A 15,255-nucleotide genomic window follows, 5' to 3' on the forward strand; every position below is an offset into this window, starting at 1 on the left:
TATAAACAAGCATAATTCTTTATTTAAAGTACAGTCTCTTATAGGAAAAAAGAATGTTTCCTTAAAGCACATGTAGAAGTGAGTGCTCCTTATTCACCTTTTGTAAAATAATTCAATTTTACAAGTTGCAAAAGTAAAAGGCTATTTCCCTTTATACATTTATTTTTCTCTTGGAAAAAAAAAAGTCCAATGCCACTGTAAAACTGACTTTAATCATCAAGTCTAACTCTGCCTCTGTTGGTGACATAACTTCAGACATGAATTTTTTGAAGTGAAGCAATTTAAAATAATGAGTTCATTCATAGCTTACCAATCATGTACAAAAATAAAGTCTGATGTAACAGAGCTGCAATCTACTTAAATGCAGATGATCATGGCTTTTTCATCTATCTTGGATTTCTTAAATATCAAAAGATCCAGTCCCAAGGGCTCAGTAAATTTTTTTTTAATTTAATTTTTTTTTTAAATTTCTGAAGACTTATTTAAAATATTAAGTATCTGGGTACCTGATTTAAAAAATAAATCAAATATAAAGGCTAGCCCAGAGACAATGTGGCCCTGCTTGAATCTAGCCAGCAGCTCTGAGCGCTGTTACAAGCTCTCACAGCCTCTGTGACCTTTCACTAAGAGGCCTCATGTTCTGAACACAGGTATGCTTTAAATACACATGACGGTTTCATTCTGAAATCTGAGGACACAATCTACAAAATAAAATCACAGTAGTTTTTTCTTCTGTTACAATGATCCAGTTTATTAATTCCTCCATATTAAGCTACCTTTCCAGATAGGTAGAAATTAATTTGCAAAAACACAGAACAAAATTGCTCAGAACATTCAAAACTTGTATTTGAAACAGATTTCACAATATAACATCTAAGGTGCACAGAAGACCCCAGTGATCACTCGGAAATCTACCACAGTCCAGTTTTTCCAACCCAAGGAGGTCCAAGCTTCGGGGAATAATGTGGCCACTTTCTGATGCTGCTCTAAAAAATATTCGATCAAAACGAAGCTTACAAGCCACAGCTATTCCAAGATTAGAGTTCATCTGTGTATCCCATGTATACTGGCAATGCTTAGGTTTGCCCAAAAACTCCCACACATCCAAAATGTTGTTGGGTAAACCACCACATTTGGTAACCTGAAAAGAAAAAGAAAGCTCTTTTCAGAAAGTCTTTTTCTCCCTCAAATTAAAAAGGTCTTTACTATTACTGTGTCTAAGTACGTTTCAAATCAGAATGCCACAGATTATTAATGCACAAATGTAAAACTACATATAACTAGATTATAAAAATATTTTGCCACATGATAATAAATAGATAATATAAAAATATCAAGATAGCCAAAGAGGTCTGAAATTTACCCCTGCTCTTCTGCCATAAATAGATTCCTAACTTTGGGTATCAGATAAAACTCAGAAGACTGAAAACCCATGGCCTCAGTTACCAAAATTAGTTGTTTTTTTTAATGAACACAAGTACAAAGAAGGCAAAACTGTTATTCTACTTTAATTTACACATTTAGAAGTATACCATTTATATGATCCAGTAATGTCAACTGTCTTCAGTTTTATTTGAAATTTACTAACATTTTTTCTTCCCACATTCTAAGATTTAAAAAAATTTTTATTATTGTGGTAAAATATACATAAAATTTACCACTTTATGTTACATATGGCATTAAGCACATTCACAGTAAGGTGCAACCATCACCACCATCCACCTCCAGAACATTTCCAATTTCCAGACTGAAACTCTGTACCCATTAAACACGAACTCCCCATTCCACCCTCCTCCCATCCCCTGGCAACCACCATTCTACCTTCTGTCTCTATGAATCTGACTACTTTAGGATACTTGGGTAAGAGGAATGATAAAATATCTATCCTTCTGTTACTGGCTTATTTCACTCAGCAGTGTCTTCAGGGTTCATTCATGTTACAGCATTCAATATTGCCTTCCTTTTTAAGGCTGAATAATATTCCATTTCAAGTATACACATTTTGTTTATCCAGTCATGTGACAATTGACACTTAGGCTGCTTCCACATTTTATCAATTGTGAATAATGCTATGAATACAGGTATACAACTATCTCTTCAAGACTCTGCTTTTACTTATTTTGGGTATTCCCCCAGAAGCAGAATTGCTGGATCATACGTGATAATTTTTGGAGGAATCCCCACACCATGGTCCACAGCAGCTATACCATTTTAAATCCCCAGCAGGAATGCACAAAGGTTCCAATTTCTCCACATCCGTGCCAACAGTTATTTTGTTTTGTTTTGGTAACAGTCATGCTAGTGGATGTGCAGTGGTATCGCAACATGGTTTCTAATGACTACTGATGTTGAACATCTTTTCATGTACTTATTAGCCATTTCTATATCTTCTTTGGAGAAATGCCTAAATCTTTTTCCCATTTCTAAGTGAGTTTTTTTTTTTTACTGTTTTTTTTTATTTGTAAGAGTTCTTTGTACATTCTGAAAATTAATTGTTCATCAGATGTGATTCGCAAATATTTTCTACCATTCCATAGGTTGCCTTTTTACTCTACTGACAATATCCTTTGATGCATGGAGGTGTCATATCCAAGAAATTATTGCCAAATCCAATGTCATGAAGGTAAAAAAGGTTGGGGAAAAAAAAACAACCTCAAGACTGAAGAGAATTAGGGGACAACTATGCTGGTCAAATCTTTCTGTTCTTCTCACCTTGCAACTAGAGAACACAAATTGATGAAGTTTTCTAAACTCTTCTAATCATTATTTTCTCTATAGCCCTCTTGTTAATCAACACATATTGTTTTGTTGTCTGTTTCATGTGCCATATTTATGTTTTTCATCCAATAATGTAACAGCCCTTCTGCTCCTGCTTTCCCTGTGCTAGGCACACAGCAAAGGCCAAATCATTATTTGCTGAACTGCATCTGCAAGGTCACTTACACATTATGATGAAGGTCTTGGTTTTAATAGCTTTGATCAAAAGAAACCTAAGTCAGTTTCCACAGCAGTAACCTGCCCATAAACACCGAGCTGACTCATCACTCACTTCTTGATCCCTTAAATTCGTATCTCCTGCAAATATAACTGTAGCTGACTCTGCAATCTCCTGTATTGCCTTTAAAACAATTTTCAACTGATTCATTCGTTCCTTAGCATGCTCTCTGGTGCTCTCCAAATGAGAAGTCATAAGGCAGAGTTCATTTCCTGACACACTCACCTGCAACAGGATAAATAATTAGAATCGTTAAAATTATTCACTCACCATTAACGCTGAACTTTGATTACAGAATCAACAATTATTCAAGTGACTGATAGATATTCACTAAAAAGAAACTATATAACCAGCACTGTGCTTTTCCTTATAGGTCAAAGAAGTATATGGTGCTAAACTTGCTCCCAAACAATACTGAACAAGTACCCACTAATACTTCAAGAGCTACTTCGAATGTCAGCTCCACTGTGAGCCCTTCCTCAGTGCCCCAGGCATCAGTGGCTCCCTCCCCTAACCTCCTATAGCACACTGGAAAGGCTCTTTATAAAGTCCCCTAGGCTGAATTCCAGCAGAATTATCCCTCTCCTACAAAGCCATGAGCCATTTGAAAGCAAAGATGGTTCTCTTATTTATTGCTAAATTATCAAGAGCCTGGAACACAGGTAACTCAAAATAGTGTCAGTTAAATGAATGAAAGGAATCATTTACCAGTTAAGATACCAACGATGTGGGATCTGTCATTATGTGAACTAACTGCCTATAGAGTCGAGTCCAAATTCTTTCATATTGGGCATTCATGATCTCCTATAATCTGGATCCAACCTACTTTATCAACTTATCACACTACCCACCCCTCTTTGTGCCCTCCACACTCACCTGAATGGAATGCTCATTTAGACCTATATATGCCCTGTTTCATATATACATACCCTGCTATTTGTAATTTGCAAAATTTTGCTCATGGTGGTTCTGCCACCTGCATGGTTCTTAATATCTACATCTTAAATGTTTCTCAGGGCCCAATTCAAATGCAACTTCCATCAGGAACCTTCCACTAAACAATGTAGCTAAAAGTCACCTCTTCTTTCTTTAAACTTTCAGGGCACATTACTATACCTCTCCCATGGCATTTATGCCTTTCCTTTATTTTAGTAACCATACATACAATCTCTGCCCTGCTAATCTATGAATTCTGTGAAAGCAAGATCTATTTGACTCATTTTTGTAAGACTCACTGAGTACAACGCAGTACCAAGCACAGTGCATTTAATGAAAAAACTACTATAGGAAGCGAATATAGAATGTTAGCAAACTTATCTATTAAGAAAACATCTAATGAATCAAAGAATTTATTTTTACAAACTTGTCTATATTTGAAATGCATGTAAAAATTTAATTTATAAAGTTCTTTAGGACTATTTCGAAGAACCTATAAGTGAGGATCAAATATTTGTCTAAAGAAAATAGTTTTTTAGAAACGAAAACATCATGGAACTATATTTTTTAAAAACTCATTCTTTTTCTTTTTAAAGTCAATTTTTAAAAATTACTTACATTCACACACAAAAGGTTTCTCATCATTTTTGTATCTGGAAAAGGAATAATCTTTTGGCTTTTAAATTTCACTCTTGATTTCTTCAACATTACAGCTGTGAAATATCCTTCTTCATGACCTTCAAATGTTTGTGAAGAAGAATTTAGGCTGAGAGTCAAGGGTATTTGCAGTTTATCACAAGTTCTCCTACTGAAGATTTTATTACAAAAAAAGGCACAGATATTTAAATGGATCTAAATCTTAAAAGTAAACTATTATTTTAAAATAGCTGAAGATAGCCAACCAAGTCCCTGTGTTTACTTGCCTCTCCCAAAATGTAAACAGAAGTATGGAAGAAATATAAAAATTAAAATGAATTGACATTAAGTTCCAAAAATAGTTAACAGTGTCAATATCAAACATAAAAATTTGAAAACATTTCTGAAAGGCATAGAGAATGAGACTTAAACTGAGGCAACTTGACATGTTACTTCTGACGCAACCTGGCAGTTACTTTTCACTCTGGAAGCACCAGAAAAATTATAGTAGGTGAGTAAAAAGCTTAGAAAGGTATAAACTTGCAAGAAGAAAAGAGAACAGAAGTAGAGGGGCAGTGAATGAAAGCTTCCAACAGTTTTTCAGAAAATAAAGTAGATGGAGAAGTGATAACTGGTTTATCAGAATGGAGGGAAGCCAGGAAAAAAGGAACAGGAAGAGACGGGAGGAGGAAGACCAGGAGATGGAGGGGCAGGGAGGCGGGGAGGCAGACTGGAGAGAGGGTAGGTGGGCGAGCTGGCCCCAAGAAGGGGAGGGGGGAGAAGGAGGTGAGAGAGAAGAATTTTCCAAAACTAAAGGTCAAAAGCCCCCAGATTAAAAGGTCCTACCAAGTGTTCAGCACAATAAATGAAAAAAAGACCCAAAGCACACTAGGGCTAAAAAGAAGAGCCTCAAAGCTTCCAGGGCCGGGGGTGGGTGGGGGGAGAGAAAAGAACAGGAATTAGAATGCCATCAGACTTATGATCATCAATAATGGAAACCAGAAAACACTGAAATCATGCCTTCAAAATTCTGAGGGAAAATGACTCTCTAGAAATTTACGTCCAGCCAAACTATCACTGAGCTATGAGGACAGAACACAGGCATTTCCAAATAGGCTGAGATTCAAAACCTTCCTTCCCCACGTGCTACTTAGAAAGTGACGAGAACTCAATGTGTTCCAATTAAAATGAGAAAGTAAACCAAGAAGAAAAAAACCATGGGATGTAGAAAATAAGATATCCAAGACGGAAGACAGGCAAAAAAGTATCCCCAAGAGAAAGCAGAAAAGTTGTCCCACAAAGGACAGAGACTGAGAGAGAACCCTCTCTTTAGCAATTCTGGACTAAAAAGCAAATCAAAATGAAACTCATATACTACATAAAAGTGAAAGTCAAAGAAAACATGAGATTTAGCCAAAAATCGTGAAATGTAGCCATAGTAGTACGTTAAATGCCCTTAGTAAAAATAAAATAGATTTAAAAAAATTTTTACCTTTCATGTATAACTGAAAGATTGTGCTCTCCACTGGAATTTGACACAAAATTGTAAAACGACTATTACTCAATAAAAAAAAGTTAAAAAAAATTTTTAACTGAATTATTCAGGGGAAAAAGCTGGGGAAAAAACCCAAAATAAATAAAAATGAATTAATAAAGACAGACTTTTTGAAAAAGCATAACCACAAGGCAATCACAGAAAAATTTTTTTAATAATTTAATTTCACCAAAAAGCTACTCAGGGTCTCAAATTTTGGCAATTTATATTTTCCTGAAAAATCTCATTTCAACCACTTTTTCACATATATAAGCTGTATAACATATTCTCCTATGATTTTTTTTTTTTTTTTTTTTTTAGTATTCTGTGTCTGGCTTGTTTTTCTCAAGCTCATTTTATTTGTGCTTTTTCCTGTTTATGTTCCAATTGTCTAACTTTGATTTATCTCTTTCACTTATTTGTTTTTCAAAGAAAAAGACAAGATAATACCAGCAAAATTGTTACCTGTAATAATCTCATAACTACTTGCTTTCTTCTTTAGGTAGGCATAATATGGGGGAATAACTTCCTGTAGAAATACCACATCTGGGTTGTACCTAATTAAAAACATCAATTTATGATGAACACCAGGTATAGCATTTCATTTGCAGCTACCTAGATTAGGAAAATACCACAGCATAAAAGAAACACAAAACTGTAATCCTCTAGGACACCTAATATTCAACGTTTCTACTGATCTTTGATAACTATAAAATGAGAAAGATCTGTTATTTCACAAATAACACTGTAAAGGTCAATTAAAAAAAAAAAACATACGTGACATCACTTTAAAGTTAGAAGAACTGGAATCACTGACATCAGAAACCAGTAACATTGAAAGCCTACATTGGTCCTACACACTAATAGGTGCTTTAATTGTTATTGTCTCTTTCAATCCTCTTGAAACAGCTGTTATCCACCATGAAGAAAATGGAGCTCCAGAGAACTTAAGTGGCTCACAAGTGGTTACACAAGGTCACAGAGCCAGTGTGTAGCAGATACAGATCATTTTGTTCATTTCCTTTTCATAGCAATAAGTACACACGAAATTTAATAAGTAAAATAGTACTAGAAGGCTTCTAACAGAAATTAGTGTTCCCACTGCATCCCAAACTGCAATCCTGCTCCCAGAGGGAATCACTCCCAATTCTTTCAGATGTTTCTTCTGAGAGCTGGACTAGGGCTGATTCCAAAGCCAATAAACTTGAACTGTGACCCCTGTTGTAGGTGGTAAGATATGTTATCATCCTACTGTTAAACAGATGTAATAATACTTACGAAGTTAAATAGGAACACACCCCTCGAGCCCGCTCTAGCAGATTGTTTAAGTCCAATCCATCAATATTCCAGGTGATGAAAGAGAACACGCTGCCATCTTCCTGCTGAACATCTTCAGATGTGCTGGTTTTAGAACTAATGGAATCTCTCGTTTCTTCCTTGGTGAGGTCAACACTGGCAAGGTCAGAATGAAATACAACTTTGCAAATGCTCTATAAACTGACTGATTTAAAAATTATTTTGGGTCTTTGCAGCCTTCATTTTACAGATAAATAAATCTCAAAAGAGTCCTAAAAGTATCTGCCTATCAAAGTGCAAAAGTCTGATGACAGGATAAATAGATCTTGCCTGTGTTCTCCAAACGTCTGCTCAATTACACGGTGAGAACCAACTCTACAGCCTTCGATGACATGTGTCACCAAAATGATTTTACAAACTATGACCCCAAATTAGACTGAGTAATGTGAGGTTTTCATTTCATTTTAAATCAGATTTGAAGTGAGATCTCATTGTGCCAGATAAATAATGGCTGCAAATTCTGTTATTCCCCTCACTGAGAGCTGAAGTCTAACACCATTCCCCTTTAATCTGGGCCTGAGCGACTTGCCTGACCAACAGAATCCAGTGAAAAGGATATTCTGGGATTTCTGAGGCTTGGCCGTAAGAAGCCTCGCAGCTTTCACTCAAGCCTTTCGGAACACTCTGTCCAGGAACTGTGGGCTGCCGTGGGAGAAGTCTGACTGCTACTGAGACTGCCGTCCTGAGAGACCTCTATGTGCTCCAGTCTACAGTCCTGCCCGACCCCACCGTCCCCACCAAGGATCAGACATGAGTGGAGGGACACAACATTATAAAGGGACTGCTCAGCATTTATAAAATGTACATAAATTTAAGAAATAGGCTTTTGTATTTATAATTTTAATAAACTTCATGTCAATATCTTGGAGATAAGTCATGTTTAAGTTCGGCTTTTAAGATTAGTATTATTCAGCAGGGATGAAAAAAAAGGTTCTAGGTTGAAAGGCAAGAGAAAATGGCCCACTGGAAAAAGGGAAGGTTTGATATGTCCAGAAGTTTTGTGGGATAGGAAAGAGAGACAAAACCGGAAAGACAGGTAGTGGTCAAAACCGTGGAGGGTCTGGTAAGGCACCTGGAGTTTAACAGGTGGTGCAGGAATTGGGGAGTGAAATAACAGGGGCGGATGTGCATTTTACAAAATACTACTATTCTGGCTAGTAGGCAGAGAGTAAATAAACAACAATATGGAAAGTAAGGAGACTGCCAAGTTACCATTCTGCAGGAGAGGATTTTGCCTCATTCGTTTCGAAACTCTCGCTTACGTATTTTCGATAATTGGAGTCAAAAATTACATTTCAGATATTTCCTCCCCAGACTCCAAAGTACGTTCGAAGCGACAGCCTGGACCTCGGGAGAGAAGGGTCAGCCCCGCTAGGGCGCATCTCCATCCGACGCGCCAACAACGATTCGGCTACTCGGCCTCTACTCAGCCCGCCCGCCCAACTTCAAGGCAGGTCCCAGGATGCCCACCGCAACCCGACACCGAACTGCCTCCGCCCTGTCGGGCCCCCGCCCCCGCCGGCACGCACCAGGACTCGGGCTCGGAGAGGGGCTCGGAGAGGGGCTCGGAGAGGGGCTCGGAGAGGGGCTCAGGGCGGCTTTCCAAGGCGTTCTCCTCCACCGCCGGCTCGAAGTAGGAGTTCAGCGCTCTCTGAAAAACAAGACACAAGAATGGGACGTGTGCGCCGCACCGACCGAAGTAAAGGGAGGGAAGAGAAACAGCGAAAGCGTACTTCCATCTCCCAGTCGTTCTCGGCCAGGTAGCACTGAGCCACGGCGGCGTCGCAACTCGCGACCGAGGCAAACTCCATGCACAGAATTCGTCGCTTCTTCGCCTGGGGTCCTCCCTCCTCCCGCTCCGCCTCGGGCCCAGCCTCCAAACCGCTTTCCCGCTCCATCGGCTCACTGCCGCCTCACCGCCGGCTTACCGCCCCCTGAAGCTGGCCATGGGGCAGCACCACGCTCTGCGCAGGCGCCCGGCGCCCTGGCGCTCGCACATCAACCGCTCGGCGAGGAAACGCGCTCCGCTCTCGGAGGGCGATACTGCGCCTGCGCAGCAGGAGAGCCGGCCCCGGGTGGCCCGGGCGGGGCGCCGCGTGCGTGCGCGGTCACAAAGGGGCGCGGAACGTCAGTGCGCGAGTTGCGGGGGAACGTGGCGGCGGGCGCGCGCGAGGGCGGATCGGAAGGCGCCGCGGGCCCAGAAGGCAGCAATTCCTTCGCCCGCAGTGTCCTTGTTTCTGTTTGCGAACTTCTGGGCTTCTCTGCTCGTCCAAGAATCATTCTTGCGTGGGGCCTGGGAGCTGGCGTCTGGTCCACGATGAGATGTAAGGGAAAGAATTGGATGGAGATGATGAAGTTCTTTAGCAGTCATCCCGGTTTTGACAGAGTTTTGGACAAGGTATTGGAAGCGAAGTCGCGGTTTCTAATGAAGGGAAAGGAAGCACCGTGCTTGGTGCGCGGGGAGCGCTGAATAAATTGTCTCTGGCTAGATCCTGTTGGACTGAGTACCCAAATTCACCTTAGTAATAATGATCACTACTTGAATGGAGCGCAGTTATGTGCTAGATGTGCTTGTGCTGATCTGTCTTAAAAACAAAAAAGGTCAGTGGTTTAGCCAGCAAAGTCGAGTCTATTGGACAGTAGCGGAGGAATTGCAATTTAGGACATGCAGACTATGGCCAACCACAGGCAAGTCTTCAGCTGTTTTTTTATAGAGGAGAGGGAAAAGTCGAGAGGGGCTATTTTGAACAAGTTCGTTGAAGAAGAGAGTCCCCCTTGTGCTGGTTTCTCGTTGGTTGAGTTGCGGAGGTTTTTCACGAGCTTGTTGTTGATGGACTAGGAGAAAATCTTTTTCCTACTGGGGTTTGTAAAGTAAGCTGGGAGGAGTGGTAAATGAGTGAAAGTTCCCTTCTGCAGGGCTTCCCGACTCCGTTTTAAATAAGGTATTTCATAATTATATTATTATGATATTGTAATAACATTTTAAAAGAAGTAGGTGAAATTAATTTTAGTAAACTATATTAAGTAATTCATAATATCCAAAATATTTTAACATGTAATCAGTACAGAGTACTCCCTTTTTGTACTTAATCTTTGAAATCCAGTGTGAATTTTACACTTACAGCTCATCTCAATTCATATTTGCCATGTGTTAGATGCTCAATACAGGTGGCTAGTGGCTACTTGTTAAACTGCACAGGTCAATATGGTAAGTGCTCTATGCTTGTTAATTTGTTGGAGAATGGGTTTTGTAGTTGTTTATGTTTTGTGTGGGCAGAGTTGCTCAAGCTAAAGTATAGATTTATGTACAGTGATGTGTAAATCTAGTTGTGAACATGGTTCCTTTCCTTTTACTATAAATTTTAAGGTAACATGATCTAGACCAGTGGTTCTCAATTAGGGGTGGTTTTACTCCCCATGGGACATTTGGCAATTCTGGAGACATTTTTGATCATCACAACTGGAATGGGGTGGGAATAGTGCTACTGGCATCTAGGAGGTAGAAGCCAGCGTACACAGTTTCCCTCCCTCTGGCCCCACAACAGAGACTCATCCAGTACAAAGGTCAACAGTGCTGAGGTTTGGAAATTTGGACGTAAGCCATCCTGTTACTCATTTGCTTTGTCCTCAGTCAGAACTTGATTAAGTTGCTGCCCTCTTGTTCTTTATAAGTATAACAACACCTTTGTCACGTGAAGGAGTCATGTCTTGAAAAATGATTTACTAATTAACATAGGAGCATGCCATTCAATAACATGTTATATATGGCTTTATAAAATTACAATTTTTATTGATCATTTATATTTTTTAAAGTTTCCCTAGCACTTATTATGTGTCAGGCACTGTGCACTTCATGAACATGAACTCATCTTTTTATGGCAAAAGATACAATAAAAGTCAAAATACAATAATTAGGAAAAGATTTTCACTCTATGACTAGGTGTTAAAATCTGATATGGTAAGAAGAGCTGTAGAGACAGTCTAATATGTAAGTGGGCACAAAGGATGTATCAGGCTGTTCACAGAAAAAGAAATGTAATCAGGAGCACTGGTAGTCTGGCTGATGCAAACATAAACCATAAGATACCATCAGATTGTGCCCATCATATTGTAAAAATTGAGTAATAATACACATTACTGATGAGGAATAAGGGAATGAGGCATTTACTCATTGCTTTCCAGAAGTAATCTGGCAGATTTGTTAAAAATTTACATAACTCTTTTACCCAGCTATCTAGTTTTGGCAATTTCTCCTATACAAATAAAAGCACCTTTATTTGTAATGGTAAAGAAAAATATGGAAAGGACCTGTATACCAAGCAATAGTTTAATAAATCTTATATATTCAATACTAGAGAATACCACAAAGCTATTAAAAGAGATCTATATGGGGGTGGGGGGATAGCCCAAGTGGTAGAGCACATGCTTAGTATGTAAAAGGCCCTGGGTTCAATCCCCAGTACCTCCATTAAAATAAATAAGCAAAAAATCTAATTACTTTCCCCCCCAAATAAAAATAAATAAAATTAAGTTAAAAATAAAAAAATAAGTGATCTATATGAATTGAGCTAGAGGAATGGCTGTGGTATACTAGGAAGGGAACTGAAATTTGCAAATATGCATAATATGATCCCATTTTTGTAATCTTATAAAAAGAAATGAAAAACTCTATATTGTACATGTTTGAATAAGCCTAGAGAATCATATTGAATGATATACAGCACTGAAGGGGTAGTAGGTTTTGGAAACTGCATCTTATACTCTTTGATTTATTTATTCATATAGAATGAATGATTTTATTTTTGTAATTGAAAACCCAATAAAGAGAAGGAACATGGCAGTTTTAGATGGATCAGAGATAGGATTTAAAGAATCGAGATATAATTAGTGAAATAATGAACTCAAGTCAAGAATTACTGATATAGAGAGGGAAAGGATTTGGCATCAACTCAGAGCAACTAAATATTTTAGAAAATTAATAGTTTTTGCAGTGGTAAATGAATGACCAATTCAAGGGAAATGATGACAATCCTTTCAAAGGAAATGATTCTTCTGCCATGGAAGATAAGTTTTCTATGTACAACCTCTGAAATAAATGCCACTGAAATGTTACACCACTTATCTAAGTAGCCTTTTAAGTCCTGAGGTTTGTGAAGACCTCAGAATGTTACTAAGAGCTTTAATAGAAATTGAATGTATTCATTTTAAAGATTAAGAACAGAACACTAAACAAAAGCAGTGTAGGATCTGCAGAAATTTCTGGAATACTGTTTCTCAGTGAACAGATTATTTAAACTTCTTTGTTGCTGTTTGATTTGTGGCTTTATCATAACTGGCTCACCATAGTTACATTCCCGCAGGGCATCATTCCTTCCTGGGAATGACTCTATATTCAGGTACTACATTCCAAACTAGATCAGCTGCAAAAATTCTACACAAGTTTGTGCTTTCCCTTCAGAGAAAGTCTGGAGGAGTGACTAGACATTCCTCAGTCTGTAGGTTGTAAGGAAGGTCCTTCCCTACTCTCCCCTCTTTTCCAGGTTCAAGGCAGCAGAGAAGCTGTAATTGAGAGAAATCTTGCCAATGTGATTAATGTGATAGAGGCCTTCATCCACCTTTATACGCATCCCAGAATGATTCAGTAAAATCTGCCATTTACCAGCCTTCAGGGAAAAATACGGTGATTGCATATATTCCTTCTTAGCACATCTCTCACCATCACCACCACTCCAATGGACAAGAGTAGAATGCTACTTTAGTTGGCTAAATCTTCAGGGAATATTTAATTAAATTCCTCTTTGCTCTTCCCTAGGCCTTTGTTTTGACTCCCATGGCGCTCGTTTGCTAACATTTGTTATTTTTGGCCTTCTCGTAAAGCTTCTACTGCTTTGTATACTCCCTGTTTTGGGATCCTCTGCTCTTGACCCAGTTGGCCCCCATTTTCACTCTTACCTTTCAGTGTCCTTTTCAAATAGCACCCACTGTCCTTGGAAAGCCTCCCCTGGCATCTCCAAGTGTATTCCTCTGCTCCTTGGCTAGCTTTTGCCATAGGACTTACTATAATTATCTAGTGAGTTTTCTGCCTTCCCTCTCCACACTGAGAGCTCTCTGAGAGCACGTCCACAGCAGGAGTTTAATAAGCATTTGTCAGTGCCTACTGGACAATGCCTAGCTGAGTGCCTTTCTTTCATAGAAGATACTCCATGTAGTTTGTTCAGTCAGTTGCTGAAGCTACTAACTGTTGGGCATATTGTTAGAGAATGCTCTTAGCTGACCTTCAGATTTGAATGTATTCATTCACTCATTCAACAAACAGTGCCTGCTGGTGCCAGGCACCATTCTAGGCACCATGGATGCCACCCCATCACACCGTCACCTTCTCTCTTACTCTTTACCTCCTTTCCTGCTTACATGCAGGTGTATTTATACACTGTCCTCAGACATAGTTCCTTCTAGTATCTGTATTGTGGCACATATGAAATCAGCCAAATTGCAAACCAGGGCAAATTGCTGTGAAAACAGCCTCCTTCACAAACACAAAATTCTCATCCACTACTATTGTCTGTTCTCTGTGCTCCTGTGCACACGTATGGTCTCTCCTATTCAGCCTCCTTGGTTGACTCACATTTTTATAGACACGCAGGTTTTCTCACACCACATGCCACACCCCTTGAGGCCCATTCCAGACAGACACCCTTACTGAATCGTTAGTAGAGGCAGGGTGCGGGCTGCTCAGCAGTCAGCAGGAGCCCCAGTGATGATGGTGACTCTCAAAGGCCAGAAAGATGGGAAACGTCAAGGCCAAAGAGAACTCCAGGTTCTGGGCAGAGCTTTCTATTAGGGACCATCTCTTTCTCTGCTGTTGATTACTAGGCCTCCCTTCTCAATTCTCCACTGAAAAGGTAAGTGAAGAAAGGGGAGAGTGTGTCACCTGAAGTGTCTCTCATGGGATCTGAGCCTGAGTTTGGCAATAGAGGGAATGCTGTGGCAGTGTGAACCACATAAATTCATGTGAATGCATGAAGTGCGGGGACGAGATGGCACACTACAGGCCATGTAGAAAAGGGGCAGATGATTGTATGTGTGCGAGTCCATTTAAGAGAATTTTTATGCTAAACTAAGGAGTCTATTGGGTCAGACTGGACTGAGCCATAAACTAACGTTCTTGCCAATCTACTTCAGTCGCCCAACCTGCAGCATCCTGGGCAATTCTCTGTATTACTGGGGCCATGGCAGCAGTATTTCTGATCTCAGGGCATCATAAAAGGCTACACACCCACCTTCCCACAAGACACCAATGAATGAGGTCCTAGTTGTCTGCAGCAGTCCAGGTGAGATGGGAGGGGAGGCAGTTTTGCATAGTGGTTAAGCCTGAGACACCTGGGTCCAATGGAGATAAAAACAGTACTTCAGAGATTTGTGAGAATTGAGACAACGTCTCAATGTATGTAAGACTATGCATGTACGTTTCTGAGCTTGGTCTCTAAGCCACAGTTAACGTGATACAGTCTATATCTTGATTGAGACTGAGATCTTTTTTTTTTTTAAAGTGTCCTCTCCCCACCCCTGTTCTTTATCAAAGAGAGGTTAGCTCTCCATTGGCTTTTTGCCCCACAAGACTGATGAGTTCTGGTTGGTCAGGTAGGACACACCTTCATTGTGATTGTCCATTGGCTTATTTAGGGAGACAAGGAGTGACAACACATAAAAGTATTTCTCTGCCGTATCAGGCTACCAGAACAAAAGTATCTCTAGTCCAATGTACATTTTAAGCCAGTTTTGTATGTTAGTATGTCCT

General features: G+C 39.6%; 2 protein-coding genes across 4 annotated transcripts in view; one reads left to right on the forward strand and one right to left on the reverse strand.

Moving 5' to 3' along the window:
• TDP2 (tyrosyl-DNA phosphodiesterase 2) lies at positions 1-9,475 on the reverse strand. Of its 3 annotated transcripts, none has more exons than XM_031435113.2 (7): positions 9,191-9,470; positions 8,987-9,108; positions 7,380-7,553; positions 6,567-6,658; positions 4,550-4,668; positions 3,050-3,220; positions 1-1,141 (listed from the first exon to the last, which is right to left on the reverse strand). In XM_031435113.2, the coding sequence occupies exons 1-7, from the start codon at positions 9,353-9,355 to the stop codon at positions 860-862; spliced, it is 1,125 nt and encodes a 374-aa protein (XP_031290973.2). In that variant the 5' UTR covers positions 9,356-9,470; the 3' UTR covers positions 1-859. The 3 variants fall into 3 exon arrangements, 2 of the variants coding, with proteins under 2 accessions (XP_031290973.2, XP_064332310.1); XR_004131247.2 differs by having other exon boundaries at positions 1,005-1,141; positions 2,944-3,220; positions 9,191-9,475; XM_064476240.1 differs by lacking the exon at positions 3,050-3,220 and having other exon boundaries at positions 9,191-9,475.
• The window catches only part of ACOT13 (acyl-CoA thioesterase 13), a 15,422-nt gene continuing 9,602 nt past the window's right edge, over positions 9,436-15,255 (forward strand). The window contains exon 1 of the mRNA XM_064476241.1: positions 9,436-9,855. Coding sequence (XP_064332311.1) covers positions 9,775-9,855 — 81 coding nt within the window. The 5' untranslated portion in view covers positions 9,436-9,774. The remainder of the gene's footprint in view (positions 9,856-15,255) is intronic.

Source organism: Camelus dromedarius, chromosome 19, assembly GCF_036321535.1.
Source record: "Camelus dromedarius isolate mCamDro1 chromosome 19, mCamDro1.pat, whole genome shotgun sequence".
Taxonomy (NCBI): domain Eukaryota; kingdom Metazoa; phylum Chordata; class Mammalia; order Artiodactyla; family Camelidae; genus Camelus; species Camelus dromedarius.

Excerpts from the sequence above, each read along its gene's own strand:
- TDP2 (XM_031435113.2), bottom strand. The coding sequence starts at position 9,355 with ATGGAGCGGGAAAGCGGTTTGGAGGCTGGGCCCGAGGCGGAGCGGGAG. Across the intron at positions 4,669-6,566 it reads TAGTTATGAGATTATTACAG|GTCATGAAGAAGGATATTTC; the intron begins GTAACAATTTTG and ends AAACATTTGAAG. Across the intron at positions 3,221-4,549 it reads GAAACCTTTTGTGTGTGAAT|GTGAGTGTGTCAGGAAATGA; the intron begins GTAAGTAATTTT and ends ATCCTGTTGCAG.